Source organism: Mastigoproctus giganteus, chromosome 10, assembly GCF_048544385.1.
Source record: "Mastigoproctus giganteus isolate SK-2022 chromosome 10, ASM4854438v1, whole genome shotgun sequence".
In the NCBI taxonomy this organism is placed as follows: Eukaryota; Metazoa; Arthropoda; class Arachnida; order Uropygi; family Thelyphonidae; genus Mastigoproctus; species Mastigoproctus giganteus.
The window spans coordinates 14,193,326-14,209,220 of NC_143584.1; the positions used below are offsets into that span (position 1 = coordinate 14,193,326).

Sequence of the window (15,895 nt, forward strand, 5' to 3'; positions counted from 1 at the left end):
TTACACTTAGGATAGCATAGAATGAAAGAGACCTTGTGGTAATTGTGCAGTCAGATATGAAGTTTTCTGAGCAGTGCAGACAGGCTGCCAGAGTAGGTCATGGGGTCTTCTCAATGATATACAGGAATTTTGCAAGCAGGAATAAGGAGGTGATTATCCCCTTGTATAAGGCAATGGTCAGGCCACACCTTGAGTACTATATACAGATCTGGAGGCCTTATTTTAGGAAGGATTTAGAGTTGCTAGAACGAGTACAGAGAAGGACAACAAGACTGGTGAAGGGAACAAAGGGGTGTTCTTATGAAAAAAGGCTTAAGTTCTGCAAACTGCAGCTTCTGGAGACTAGGCACCTGTCAGGGAATCTGATTGAGGTGTATAAGGCCTTGAATGGATTGAGCAGGCTTAATGCTGATGGGATTCTTCCTCATGCTCAGATTACAAACCTGAGGGGGCATAGATTTAAACTGAGGAAAGACAGTTGTAGAATAGATGTGCGAAAGTTTGCCTTTAGCCAGCGGGTAGTTGATTGCTGGAACAAACTTCCATCTGTTGTTGTGGAAGTTGATAGCTTAAATAAATTCATGGCAGAACTAGACAAACATTTGGAACAAATGGATCAATGAAATGGGAAGGGTTTTTTTTTTTTTTTTTTTTTTTTTTTTTTGTGGCTGATGCTGTATAAGCTTGCTTTCTTGCATCATGTGCCTCTACTAATGCTAATTTTATAAAAATATTTGCACAGTATTGTATTTTTAGTGTTACATTATTATTATAATAGGGCTTGATATTCAACATAAATAAAAATATTTATTAGTTGGTATTTTTCTACCCTAATACAGTGCATTACATATAAACAAGGTATATACATGTTATTTTTAGGGTTGCACTCTCTGAAAAAAATCGTGTGAAGTTGCATTCAAAAAGATGACTAAATTAGAGGCACTGCACACACACACACACACACACACACGCACTCTCACACACACACACGCACTCACACACGCACACACACACACATGCACGCACGCACGCACACACACACTCTCTCTCTCTCTCTCTCTCTCTCTCTCTCTCTCTCTCTCTCTCTCTCTCTCTCTCTCTCTCTCTCTCTCTCTCTCTCTTTTCCCAAACGAACAAATTTTTGATTGGTTCTATCATTTTTATTGTGACGTGACTGTCCATTATAAGGCAATGAGCGTTCTGAATGCCCTTCAGCCATTTCAGTACATTATAAATGGTGAATCATTAGTTGAAGTGCATAATTTAGTACAAAATAATAAAAGACTGATCATTCATTAAATGGCTGAAGAAGTGGACATTTATTATGGTGTATTTCAAGCCATTTTAATTAAAAATTTGTAAATGAAGTGCATTACAGCCAAATTTGTTCCAGGATTACTGAAAGAAAAGCAGAAACAAAACTTGTATATAGTAAAAATATTGTACAAACGACATAGCCTGTGTAGTCACCAAATATGGCCCCCACTCATGATATATCTAATTGCCTGAATAATTCAAAGGCAGAAGATTTGGAAACAAACAAAATGAGATGGAGCAACTTTTGCCAATTCCAAAAGTTGTGTCTGATAATATTTACAATTCTGTCAGGAAAAGGGTGGAATAAGTAAGTATATGTGAAGGAGCTTACTTTTGGATTAATTTCTTGTCCTTTTAAGTACAATAATTTAGTTTCCATGGATTCAGTCTTATTATTTTTTATCAATCTTTGTAACTTCTTTATATAGAATAAACTATAAACTAGTTACTCATAATTATAGAGCCAATGTACAGCTTCCTCAGTCACTAACTAACATCATTTTTGCTTGTAAATTCAAAGTCAATGTGTGTCACTGCTTTTAGTTTTTTTTACTTATTGTTTTTTTTTTTACCTAAATTTTAATGAGTTTATACTTTTAATTTTTCAGGATTTGTAAGTTTAAATTTTGAACTTCCTTATGATTACCCAACTGGTTGGTGGACAATACGTGTATCGGCTCTGGGTCAGACAGAGAAAAAGAAGATTCTCTTAGAAAGGTGGTTTGGTCATCGATTTGATGTAAATGTGAATCTTCCAGCATTTATATTGAATACAGAGCAAAACCTTGAGGGTGACATAATGGCCAATTATACAAATGTTGCAATTGTCACAGGTAATGCCACTCTTAGAGCTTATGTTCGTCCAATGAAGCAATATTATGACAAATTAACAGGAATCAGAGATGTGTATTTGGAAGAATTTGTAGATCTGGTAAATATAATTCTAATGAAACATTAATTTTTGCAAATTTGAATTTTATTGATTATTAACTCTTATTGGTGAAAGTCTGAAAAAAAATGTCTTTATTTTTTATTCAAGAAAAGTTTTTAATTTAAAAATAAACAATTTTTGTTTATGTAAATATCATGAAGACTGTATTTGAAAACATTTGCATAATTTCTTAATCTGGAATTAAAGCAAACACCTTCCCAATGATATTTATCAATAAAAATATTTAGAATTAAGATTTGAGATTTTACATAAGAATATACATTATATATGCATACAGTATTGTATTTATCTGCATGCTTTCCACTATTGCATATTTCCAACCCTATTTTTGAAAAGAAAAGTAACAAAAGTTTATTATTATTTTTTTTTTCCTAATTTTTTTTCATGTTCATAATAGTGCATAAATTCTTTCTGGAAATAACATACAAGGTGTTTCAATTGTGCAGGACAAATGTTGTGCACCATTTTGAACATTCAGCATGATGAATCTACAGTTCCCTAGCATCTTTTCAGGACTGTTCTTAATGGTTTCAGCACCTCCTGTAAAAATGTTGTAGGAAGGGTATTTTATTATTTCTTTCCAGCAGTAATTATTATTATTATTAGATATATGGTGCAAGGAAGCCTGAGGCTTATGCTGCACCAGCCAAAAAAAAAAATTTCTGAATTACCCTGAGACAGAGAGAGATAGAGAAAAACCAAGAGTCCGAAGTAGAAGGGAATCATCAAGAAAGAGAAGAGTGATGATATCCAGCTCAGGACTCTGGGTGTTGTTGTTATTGGTTTTTAGGAGCATTAGCAACTAAGGCCATATTGCTCCGAGGATATGCGGTGGTCATTCCCTGATCTTTCCGCATCCTCCGTATTTGGTGGTCACGGGCTCGAACCCCGGTCTAATCAAGAAGTGTGTGCTACACACTGCCGCTCCTGCCCACCTGGCTACGGAGGCACCACCCTGGGTGTGCCAAGCCCATACTCACCATATGTAAGCCCCTGGGGTTAATATGCTGGTGTTTAAAAATCTCAGCAGCTTCTAAAATATTTTTCAGTTTGCCTTGTGTAATATGTGCGGAATAAATTATGGCTTTCACATAACCCCACACAAAGTAATCTAAGAGTGGAAGGTCAAGTGATCATGGAGGCTACCTTATACAGGACCATTCTAATCAATCCATTGGTTGTCATACTCTTGATTTTTGTATCCATGTTGTTTCTGGCATATATGTCAGAAACATTGCAGGAAAAGTGGGAATGGTGCACTGATATGCATAAATACATTCTCAGATGATTTTCAAGAGGGGATGCCTTCCAATAGTTCCCACAAATGCTCCAGAAAATGTTGCCATTCCTGAATGCCTGGCTGGTAAAATATAAGGACTAATAGAATTGTTCCCAATAACTACACCAAACATTAAAGGAAGAGGTATATTGATAATGAGTAGTAACAATTATATGTGAGGTTTCTTCGGCCTCCTTGTACTTGTAGAAGGAGATACTTGTACAGTCTGAAGTTTTTGCTTTTGAACATATGCAGTTTGTCAGAATCTCCCATTACCACTTCCTTTATTCTGTAGTGGATGGCTTCTCCTCTCCCCCTTCCCCAATTATTGGTTTTGAAATTGAGTCACAGTTGAACTGGTTTCAACTGACAATGCTTTTCATTTGTCCTTTCTTCCTGCTTTTACTACCAATGGTAGCTATAACGGCTTCTTCCACACCATCTAGAGAAGGTCTGAATTCAATTCTTTTTATGTCAGGAACTTTTATGGACTTCGGCTGAATTAGTCAGGTTTGTATGAGAGAGATATTTAGTATTAGTAGTGGTGAGAGTGATGCAAGAAGGCAAGCTTATAAAGCATCAGCAAAAAAAAAAAAAAAAAAAAAAAAAAACCTTCCCACATCACCTGTCCATCCCCTCCAATAATTTGTTTACTTCTTCCTTGAATTTATTCAAAACACCCACTTTCACAACAACAGATGGAAGATGGATTTTCATTCAAAAACTGATTTTTCATTTCATAAAAAAAGCAAACTAAATAAAAAATATATGCTCTTTAGGATTAAAATATATGCTGATATATCATGGTCTTAGTTATCTTAGAGTTTACTCTAAATGCAAAACAACACTTTCCTTTCCTTCATTTGTGTAATGCTATGAATGCAGTTGTAGTTAAAATACAGCATAATATATCAGGTATAACTAGAGAACCAGTTGTGCCTTTGACCAACCCAGTGACAAGTCATGCTATTTATGGTTTGTTTACTTAGATTTACCAATTAATATATCTGAGCAGAGAAATCAAATTTGGGGATTCTTTTAGAGTGTCTGCATAAAAACATGGGAAAAGTGTAATGCAATAAAATTGGATTAAGGGATGATTTTTAAAAATTAAGTGTAACATGTTGGCTAAATGAAAATAAAACCAGTTTAGTTGACATACATAATTTTTCTTTCATTTAGTTTGGTCAGTCTGTTATTCATTTTGACTTATTTGATTTTAATGCATTGAAATGATTGTATGGGAAAGTATGCTAAAAATTAATTAAAGCTTCAATTCTAAAACCTCAGTCAAACTATTATTTAGAATTGAAAATAATTTTGCAACTGTGCAGCAACCCTGTGTATCTAAACTTTCAATATGGGCATTATAAAATAATGTGCATTGCACTTTATTTTCAAAAAAAAATTCTATTATTGAGTACAGTGGAAATTATTCTAATTACACTTTTGAGTTTTATTAATATTAAATATAATTAACAGAATTGGGAACTCATAAATTTGGAAGTAATTTAATCATTCACTTTAATGAAACTGTAAATTTTTTTTCTGTTTAGTTAATTTATTAAAACAGAAAATTTATAGAATAATAGGACTGTTTGTTATGTTTACATTTATATTTTGTGGCTCTAATTCTAAATTGTAATTTTTCAGTTTCATGGCATGTATGACTTCAGCTTTTCAATGGAAAGGCTCAAACTTTTAGTTGCTCCAATATCTTTAGAACACTGTGAGATTGAAGTGCAAGCTTCAGTAGGTGACAGATTCATGGATGCCATTGTAACAGGATATGCCCGAACTCGGGTTATCACTGCCAGTATCAGCTTGAAGTTTTTAGGAGTGAGCCCTCAAATTTTCAAGCCAGGAATGCCTTTTCAAGTATATGTGAGTAAATCATTGCTGCTCATTCTGGTATAAGAGTAATTTGATATGATTTTTGATATTTCCTATGCAGTAAATACATATGAAAATATAATTGAACTGTAGCCTGAAATAAGCCCTTCATCAGTTACATCACTGAAAATGGAGACTTCTTAATTTATTTGCATTGAATACCCAGAACACCAGAACACCCAGAGCAGCATATTAAGTCAATGGCCAAATAAAATTTTCAATGGAATTAGGCAACACCATTAAGATTTTCAGTGGTTGATTATGTAACTCACCTCAAATTTCTGAATTGTACTACATTTTTAAAAAATATTTGTTTATTTGTTATTATTATTGTTTTTGTAAAAGATAAGTAAATATTTATGGCAGAATTTTGGGATGAATTTAGCTCTTGCTGAATTTGAAAACAGAAATTTTTGAAATACAGTAGAACCCAGATAAGAAGTTTTCCAAGGGAATGGAGGTTTAGAACTTCTTACAAGGGAAAATGACTTAAGGGTATGAAATATTAACTACACAAATAAAAATGAAAAGATACATGTACATAAGTTAAAGATCATTTTTAAGTACTATTTCAGAATTTATAAATATTTTACTCTGCTGTGGGAAACATTTTTAAACTGTGGATTTCTAATTGCTAACATTCTTGAGTTCATTCTTGGTAATGAGTTCATTAAACTCATTACCAAGTTGGGGGGCGCCTCCGTATCCAGGTGGGAAGGAGCAGCAGTGCGTAGCACACGCTTCTTGATTAGACCGGGGTTCGAGCCCGTCACCACCAAATACGGAGGACGCGGAAAGGTCAGGAAATGACCACCGCATATCCCGGAGCAATATGGCCTTAGTTGCTAATACTCCTAAAAACCAAATAACAACAACGACAACCAAGTTGGAAAAATCAGCTCCTTTGGAGTTTCAGCATACCATAAAAGGTCACAATTACAATAAGGCAGAGCAACAATCCACTAAGTAATTCAGAATTGTTCACAACCATCAATACTTAATGCAGTTGACATATACAGTTATGGATATTGATGAAAACAATTGCAATATATCACTTCCATTATATCAAAATATTTATACTAAAAAGGTCTTAGCACTGAAAGCCTCTGACTATGGAAAATTCGCTAATCGAACAAGTTAGTGCATAGTATCATTTTGTTCATAGTAAATCAACGAAGTAGGTAAAATGGCATTGTGTTTATTATATCTCATATTGTGAATGCCTTCACAATGAGTTGCCCTGATATTGAACTACCTTCAATGGTGGTATCCACCGATAAGTAACATTAGTCTTCTCCAGTGGCGAAGCATTGCTTATTGGAGGTAGCGAAATATCGCAACTTGTTGCAGTAGTAGTAGTAGTGGCATGTGATGCAAGAAAGCAAGTGTATGAGCTTAGGCAGTATCAGCCAAAAAAAAAATCACACCATTCCCTCCAAATGCCTGTCCAGTTCCTCCTTAAATTTATTTAACCTATCAACTTCCACAACGACAGATGGAAGTTTGTTCCAGCAATTAACCACCCGCTGGCTAAAGGCAAATTTCCACACATCTATTCTACATCTGTCTTTTCTTAATTTGAATTTATGCCCCCTTAGGTTCGTAATATGAATCCTCCATCAGAATTCAGCGTGCTCAACCCATTCAAGGCCTTATACACTTCAATCAGATCACTGCGCAGGTGCCTAGTCACCAGCCACTGCAATTTGCAGAACTTAAGCCTCTCTTGGTAAGAGGATCCCTTCATTCCCCTCACCAATCTTGTTGCCCTTCTCTGTACACGCTCAAGCAAATCTACATCCTTCCTAAAATGAGGCCTCCAGACCTGTATGCAGTACTCAAGGCATGGCCTGACCATTGCCTTATACAGAGGGACAATCACCTCCTTTTCCCTGCTAGCAAAATTCCTATATATCATTGACAAAACCCCATGACCTGCTCTGGAAGCCTGTCTGCAATGCTCAGAAAACTTCATATCTGACTGCACAATTACTCCCAGGTCTTTTTCATTTTCTAGTTGGTATGTTTCTCTGGGGTTACTTCTACCCATATGCAGTACTTTGCATTTGTCAAGGTTAAACTTCAGTTGCTACTTCTTAGCCCATCTGCCCAAATTTTCTAGATCCTGCTACAGTAGCACACTGCCATTACTGTCATTAACAACCCTGCCAACGTTTGTATCATCTGCAAACTTCGACACTAAGTCTGATATACCTTCATCAATATCATTGATAAATATACAAAACAACAGTGGACCCAACACCAAACCCTGTGGGACTCCACTAATAACATTAGTGGAGTCCCACAAAATTATTAATTACAAAATTAGTCCACAAAGAGCAGCACCCATTGATTACCACCCTCTGTCTTCTCCCACTCAACCATCCTTTTATCCATTGGAGCAACATACCCTTAATACCATTCTGCTCCAATTTGTACAATAGTCTTCCATGTGCAACAGTGTCAAAAGCTTTCCTGAAATCCAAATATATGATATCAAAATTATTTTTTGCATCCAGTTCCTTTGTAACCACATCATAATATCCCATCAAATTTGTCAGACAAGACTTTCCCTTAACAAACTCATGCTGTGTCTGAATTATTGCTGCAGTCTTGTCTAGATGATCCTGCAATGTATCTTTAACCAGTGACTCCATGATTTTACCCGGAACAGAAGTTAAACTAACTGGTCTGTAATTACTCGTGCCACCCTTTGATCCCCCTTTGTGAATTGGGGATACATTTGCACATCTCCAGTCCGCGGGAACCTCCCCTGAGGCCAAGGATGCTCTCATAATTATGGCTAAGGGTTTGCTTAGTTGCTTTGCTGCCTCCTTTAATATAACTGGATAGATCCCATCCACCCCAGGTGCCTTTCTTATGTTTAACTTCAACAATTTCTCCTCCACTTTGCTCTCAGTTATTAAAAAATCACAAAGTTGCGAAGGCATGCACAATATGAGATGTAAAAAATTATGCTATTTCACCTGCTTTGGTGGTTTACTATGAACTAAAATGATGCTATGCACTAACTTAGCATTAGTAAAGGCACATGGTGAAAGAAAGCAAACTTGTATAGCATCAGCCAAAAAAAAAAAAAACAAAAAAAACCCCTTCTAATTTCACCCATCCACTTGCTCCAAATGTTTGTTTAGTTCTGCCTTGAATCTATTTAAGCTATCAACTTCTACAATGACAGATGGAACTTTGTTCCAGCAATCAACCAGCAATCAACCAGCAAACTTCCACACATCTGTCCTACAACTGTCTTTCCTCAATTTGAATTTATGCCCTCTCAGGCGATTATTCTGAGCAAGAGGAAGAATCCCATCAGCATTGAGCATGCATGCTGAAACCATTCAAGGCTTTATACACCTCAATCAGATCACCTCACAGGTGCCTAGTCTCCAGACACTGTAATTTGCAAAACTTAAGCCTTTCTTTGCAAGAGCAACCCTTTGTTCCGTTCACTAATCTTGTTGCCCTTCTCTGCACATTCTCTCCAGCAGCTCTACATCCTTCCTAAAATGAGGCCTCCAGACCTGTATACAGTACTCAAGGTGTGACCTGACCATTGCCTTATACAAGGGGATAATCACTTCCTTATCCCTGCTAGAAAAATTCCTGTATATCATTGACAAGACGCCATGAGCTACTCTTTCAGACTATCTGCACTGCTCAGAAAACTTCATATCTGCCTGCACAAGCATTCTACTGTAATGTTTATTTTTTTCACTCAAGAAAAAAAAACATCACCAAAAACGTTTGAAGAACATTTCCAAGAACAAGAAAATATAAATGGTACCATTAATACAGACTTTTCAAGAGATAAACATTGGTTATCTTCTGACATTCTGCCAATAAGTTCATTTGTGAAAAAGATATAATGTGTAGTGATATTTTGTTCCCTTTACAAAAAGATTCTTCCTGCATCTCCTAAAAAAGGTTTTATTTTTTTAACCCATGAGCAAATGCATTCCTCCTCAAAGCGTGCCATAAAAAATCTGTTAAAATTAATATATTTATTAAACTGAGTCAATATTAAGTTTAGTATTCCTCCACTACCATATTTAAATTTGATCTGCATCATTGATTATGTCATAGATTTCAAAACTTTCTCTATTCACGGCATCCTTAGTGTCCCAGTAATTTTTTCACTGCACCCCTGGGCCAAAAGAAATACCTAACACAGTGGTTTTCGACCTTTTAATAATCCGATTCTCTCTATGTATATATATATTTTTTTAAAAAATATGTTATATGATAGTTACTATAATGATATAATTAGAAACAAAATTACAATTAATAATACAAATTATATATACTATATAATAATTTTATTCTTTATATAGAGGTAATAAACATCAATTATAGATCACTAAAAAATTAAAACGATACAGTACAATGGATACTGTACACCTTTTTATAATGAAATAAATTTAAAAAAAAAGTTTTAAGTAACTTAAACCCAAAAGACATGGAACGCCTGAAACGTTGTTACAGCATCCCGGTTTAAAACCACTGGATTATGTCATTACATTGCAGCAGATTGTTTGCAGTAGTGACACTACTGCAAACAATCACTACTTCCTTCAGTGATAGAGACCACTTGCAGCGAAAGATATTAAAACATAGGGGGTTTCAGATTTCTTGAAGTACTGACACTCTAAGTATTGCTAGCTAAATAGCAAAGTTTGCTTTTCTTTCTGGTTGTTTGAGAACATTGGGTGCATATGTGCGGGGATGATCCCATGTAGAAGCTAAAGCACTATGCCCCCCCATCCCACGATAAAAATAATGTTTTTTTTTACAGCTGCGTAATGATTAAAGCTTCATTATTTCTGGAACCACGTTTGCCTCTTGCCTTAATTACTTTGGACCTCTCCCTCCAAAAAATCCTGGTGCTGCCCCTGTATGCAAGATGTTTGTTTTGTTTGAAAGTCATTGTTTTAGGAAAGTGATTAGAAAGTTAAAAAATGACACATATAGTTACAAAATAACCATTTTTTAAAATTTATTTAAAGCTATAACCACTAAACTATGAATACGTTAACTTATTTTAAAAGTAATCATAATATTAGCAACCTGAAAAAAAAATTTCATTCAGAAATATTCTTACTTGTAATTCACCAGTTCTTTATATGGCAGCATTATAAACTTGTGATGCATTGTATGCAAAAATCAGCAGGTGCAGCTATTAACACACATTAACACATTTTAATTTGTTTTAATTATATATAAAAAAATTTTTGCTTAAAATTGCTGTACTGATCATCAAATTGATAAGCAAAAGGTTGTATGCACAGTTTTTGTTATCTTTTACTTTTCATTTTTATGCAGGACACAAATATATATATATTTATTACGTAATATTAGCATTAGCATATGATGCAAGGAAACAAGCTTAAATAGCATCAGCCAAAAAAAAAAAAAAGAAACTTTCCCATTTCACCCATCCATTCACTCCAAATGCTTGTCTAGTTCTGCCTTGAACTTATTTAAGTTGTCGACCTCTAATACAACAGATGGAAGTTTGTTGCAACTATCAACCACCTGCTGGCTGAAAGCAAATGAAGGAAAATCCACACATATATTCTACAATTGTCTTTCCTCAATTTGAATTTATGTCTCTTCAAGTGAGTAATCAGAGCAAAAGGAAGAATCCCATCAGTACTGAGCTTGCTCAAACCATTCAAGGCCTTATACACCTCAATTAGATCACCTCACAGTGTATATAAAAATAATAACTGCATTTAAAAGTGAATAAACCCTTATTCAGTAATAAAATATCATATTCATACATTATATAGAAATAGATTTGCCATAGTCTGTGGTGAAGGTTGCAAACACCACATCTGTTGATTTACATAATCCTAGAGATGTTCTACAGCAGTGGTCTCAAACTGGCGGCCCGCGGGCCACATCCGGCCCCCAAAGCAATTTTACACGGCCCGCGAATACATTTCAGTTATGTATTTGTTGTAAATATGGTGCTTATATTCACTTTCATTTTGTTAAAAAAAATTCCGGCCCATCAGCTGCTTTCAGTTCGTGCATTTGACCTGCATGCAATTTGAGTTTGAGACCACTGTGCTACAGGATTCATATCTGGTGAATTTTGCAGCCAAGATAGCACCTGGAAGTCACTTTTGTGTGCAGTGAACCACTCTCAAACAATACCAGCAACATGACAGGGTGCATTAGCCTGCTGGAACACACCTATGCTATCCAGGATGACAGTCACCATGAAGGGATGTACCTGATCAGCCAAAGTAGATAGGTAGTTTTTAGCATTCAGATGAGGGCTCCAAGTGATTCTCAGGAAAACATCCCCATACCAAAACACTGCCTCCACCTGCCTGTTTCCATTGGATTAAGACATCGCAATTTCTCTCTGCAGTTTGTTGTTGTACCCTCAATCTACCATCTATACAGCACAGCAAGATATGTAATTCATCAGAAAAAGCACCTTTTTTCCAGTAATCAATGTTCTAACAATGCCATTCATACTTATGTAAACTTTTGGTGTCATTGGTGATGAGTGGCTATAAGCATGGGTGCCTTGACCGGGCACCTACTCTGGAGACCATATGAAGGAGGGTTCAGCAGATTGTGGTCTTGGAAACACCATTGATCATCCCCTGGTTAAAGTCCATAGTTAGCTGTTTTACTGTTTTCCATCTATAAGCTCACACAAGGTGGGACAGCCTATGTTTACCATGATCATTGATGAGACATGGGCACCCGCTATTGGCTTGGTGACTTCTGCTGTTCTACCATTCATCCACTGTTGGAACATCCTAATTACAGCACCTTGTGAACAACCATAAATTTTGCAGTTCGTATAATACTGCCATCCTTCAGCTGGTACCTGACAACCATCCTTTTTTCAAAGTCCGTCAAATCACATCCCTTGTCCAAGTCGATCATGTACTGAACACGGGCCACATGACACAAACCTGCATTATAAATATTATCTTTATTATAAGATTCATAGGTACATGCAGGTACACTAACTTTACAAACCCTTCACGGCACTAAGCCCGGGGTTAACAAACAGCAGCATCACATTTATCAGATCTCACCATGACACATGCCACCAATGACAGATGAGGAGGAACAGTTGATTGCTAAAAGTTAAAATGCGAGGGTGGCCATAATGTTTTGATTGGACAATGTTATTGCACCACTAATGGAAAAAATGTATTTTAAAAAATATTCAGCAAAATTTCTATTTTATTTACACAGCAATTCTTCACCTTTTTAGTTTTTAATTTTGCCTTTATTCCCTCTCAGCAGTGGTTTGTAATTTTTACCCCTTAAATCCATGAACTAGATTTCTAGGATATCCTCTATATTTTGGCCACAAAAAATCTCAATAAATTGCATAAATTGTGAAACTTCGGCTTGGTAGCCTATTGTTATTCAAAAATATTGCATTAAAACAGATTTGTGAATAATAATTCCAAAATAATAACAATAAATACTATATGATATTTGGCAAGAACAGTTTTTTTTTTATTATGTAATTGTAATTAACTGAAACTATATAATTATTCATAGATTGCAGTTTCTTATCATGATCTTGTGCCTCTGCCGGAGGAAAAGTTAGCAGCATCCCGACTTGTAATAAATGTTATGGCAGTAATGGCAAGAGGGGGAGGTCATCGCCAACTCCCAACCATCCAGAATAAATTTGATCAGAGTTCAGTACTGAAAATTGAAATTGACGCACCAAAAGATGCTGAAAAGATTGTGCTTCAGGTAGGCATCAGGTCGAATGATCCCTTTGAGATTTTGTTGAAATTATGTTGGATATGGGTTACATGTTATTTGTTCTGTTGTTGAGCCTCTTTTTTTTTCTTTTTTTTTTTGTAGAAGAGCTAGCAGAAAATTTTCTGAAATTGCTACAATATAAAGTAATTAAATTAGATAAATAATTATAAAAATGACATTAATTTATAATTAGTTCAACAAAAAAGAAATTAAATTCAGTTATAATATTAAGTAACTTTCAGTTGTTGTCATCATCATCTTTGGGATTTTTTGCAGTACTTTCCTGTACATTTTTTTTTTTAACTACAGACCATATTACCTTGACCTTGGTATAAGAGTTAAAAATAAATTTTCAGACTGGATATTGGTTTCTCGTTTTCTTTTTATCGATAATTTATTAAAATAATCAAGAATTTGCTAGTTATTTACTTAATAAATTTGTCTTTGTAAGGTAATCTTCATAAATTCATTTATGAAGACAACATGCTGTGTCGGTCCAAGCATTATGATCCATGTGATCAGAATTGTCCTTCCATGCCATAAATGAGGATCACACTTTCCTGTTCAGTGAAGCCAAGGTTTCAAACATACAACACAATTACACCAAATTGTTGATTGTGGAAACCTTAGAAATGAGGCTACATAGAAACTCAATTAACATATGGCATCCGTTTCTCATTTCAGATTCATGGTCATTTGCACGCATGCACATTAATAATTAATTTCCTATTAATATTGTACTGCACACACACATGCCTCGCATTAATTTTCCTACCGTGAAGAAGACAGGAGTCAAAGCTTGGTCCACTTAAGGAAGGAAATAATCGTAAATTATTTTCATCATTGCGTTCTTTACTTAGTAAACTTTTATATCACGATATAATTTTATTGGCATCTATTTTTATATTATATATTTGACATAATGTCTTCAGTCACTCGATGTTTCATGCAGGGTTTGATGGGTCTGGGGTTGGGTTGGGGCTTTTGACTATGATCCCGGCGTGTTGGATTGTTCATGTACTAAGAGTGATGCACACATTAAATTATTTTAAAGAATTTTTTATGCATTTTTAAATCGGTCTTACTTGGAGAGTATAGTGTAGAAGTCATCCTATGAAGAAGTACTGAGGTAAACTCTTTTGCATTTTTAAGTATTAACAAAACATAGGATATATTGAGCCATAGTGGCTCCTAGTTTCATATAAAATAATCAAGAATTTTCTAGTTATTTATTTAAGAAATTTGTCTTTGGAAAGTAATCTTCATAAATCCATTTGCTTCTCAAAACCTGTATATATTTTATTTGTACATATTTCATTTATCATCCTGACTTGTTTCAATGATACTGAAAGAGTTAACCTACTTGGTTTCATCAGAAATCCAATAGGTTAACTTTTTTCATTCAGGTAAATTAAACTCAATTTACCTTTTTCTTTAATTGCATTAATAACAATACAATGGGATCTGTCCATTTACAGGGGTGGATACATTCTCATAATGTCCATGAAATCCAAAACCACAAGTCCTTAAGGAAGGCCGCCGTAGCCTAGTGGTCAGGCGCGCGGGTGCATAAGTACACGTGCCTTGAGTGACCGGGGTTCAAGCCCGTGACTGCTGAATACGGTGCTGTTTCTTGTATTCTGTCTATCTTGTGAACTCCTCTGATCATTTGGTCGTCCCGGAGTATAAACAGAAAATTTATTATTATTATTTTAAATTTATGGTAAAAGGGGGTAAGGGTCTAGTCTCTTAAGATGTTTTAATATAAATTTTCAAATAGAGAACACAAGAATATTACTGTATTTTGTATTATCAATGAATTTAGAGAGAGAGAGAGAGAGAGAGAGAGAGAGAGAGAATCTTTAATTGCACCACTTTCAATTGTGACAGTTACATGATTAGATCATGTTGCAATGTCCCTTCATGGCCAAAAGGCCAGGGCTTATAAAGATGATAACAAGCAGATATACTACAGAAATAAATAAATTGCCATTAAGTGATATAGGACATAAAACAAATTAAATGAAATGACATAAGACATTAATAAGACAATACAGTGACTTCTATAATGGCATTAGGTTACATAAAAATATTAAAATAATTAAATGCACAAGGCATAATACTTTAAGAGTTTAGTATCTATATAATATCGGTGTTTTGTTACACCATAGACACTCTTAAAAAACTACAAAGTAGTTGTTGTGGGCATCATTTGCTCTTTCTCATATTGTGCTCTGCCTTCACGACGAGTTGCCATGATACTGCACTACCTCAAATAAGTAACGCTTCACTAATAGAGAAGGCTATTGTTACTTATTCTCAGTGAGTACCACCACCCAGACATGTTTCAAGGCTATTGGCTTATCATCAGTGGGTGGGCAGGTACCCTAGTATTGCAGACATGACGACCCAGTTGTGAAGTTAATCGCACAATATGAGAGATGCCAAAAGGTGTATAAGATAATATTTAAAATAATTAAATGATTATGCCTTGTGCATTTAAATGATTATGCCTTGTGCATTTAATTATTTTAAATATTATCTTATACACCTTTTGGCATCTCTCATATTGTGCGATTAACTTCACAACTGGGTCGTCATGTCTGCAATACTAGGGTACCTGCCCACCCACTGATGATAGGCCAATAGCCTTGAAACATGTCTGGGTGGTGGTACTC

The 15,895-nt window shown here is 35.2% G+C and overlaps 1 protein-coding gene across 1 annotated transcript in view; it reads left to right on the forward strand.

Moving 5' to 3' along the window:
* The window catches only part of LOC150078773 (CD109 antigen-like), a 240,069-nt gene that overhangs the window by 100,158 nt on the left and 124,016 nt on the right, over nt 1-15,895 (forward strand). Inside the window, exons 7-9 of the mRNA XM_090382423.1 lie at nt 1,926-2,248; nt 5,202-5,432; nt 13,005-13,205. Of these exons, the coding sequence (XP_090238549.1) occupies nt 1,926-2,248; nt 5,202-5,432; nt 13,005-13,205 (755 nt within the window). The remainder of the gene's footprint in view (nt 1-1,925; nt 2,249-5,201; nt 5,433-13,004; nt 13,206-15,895) is intronic.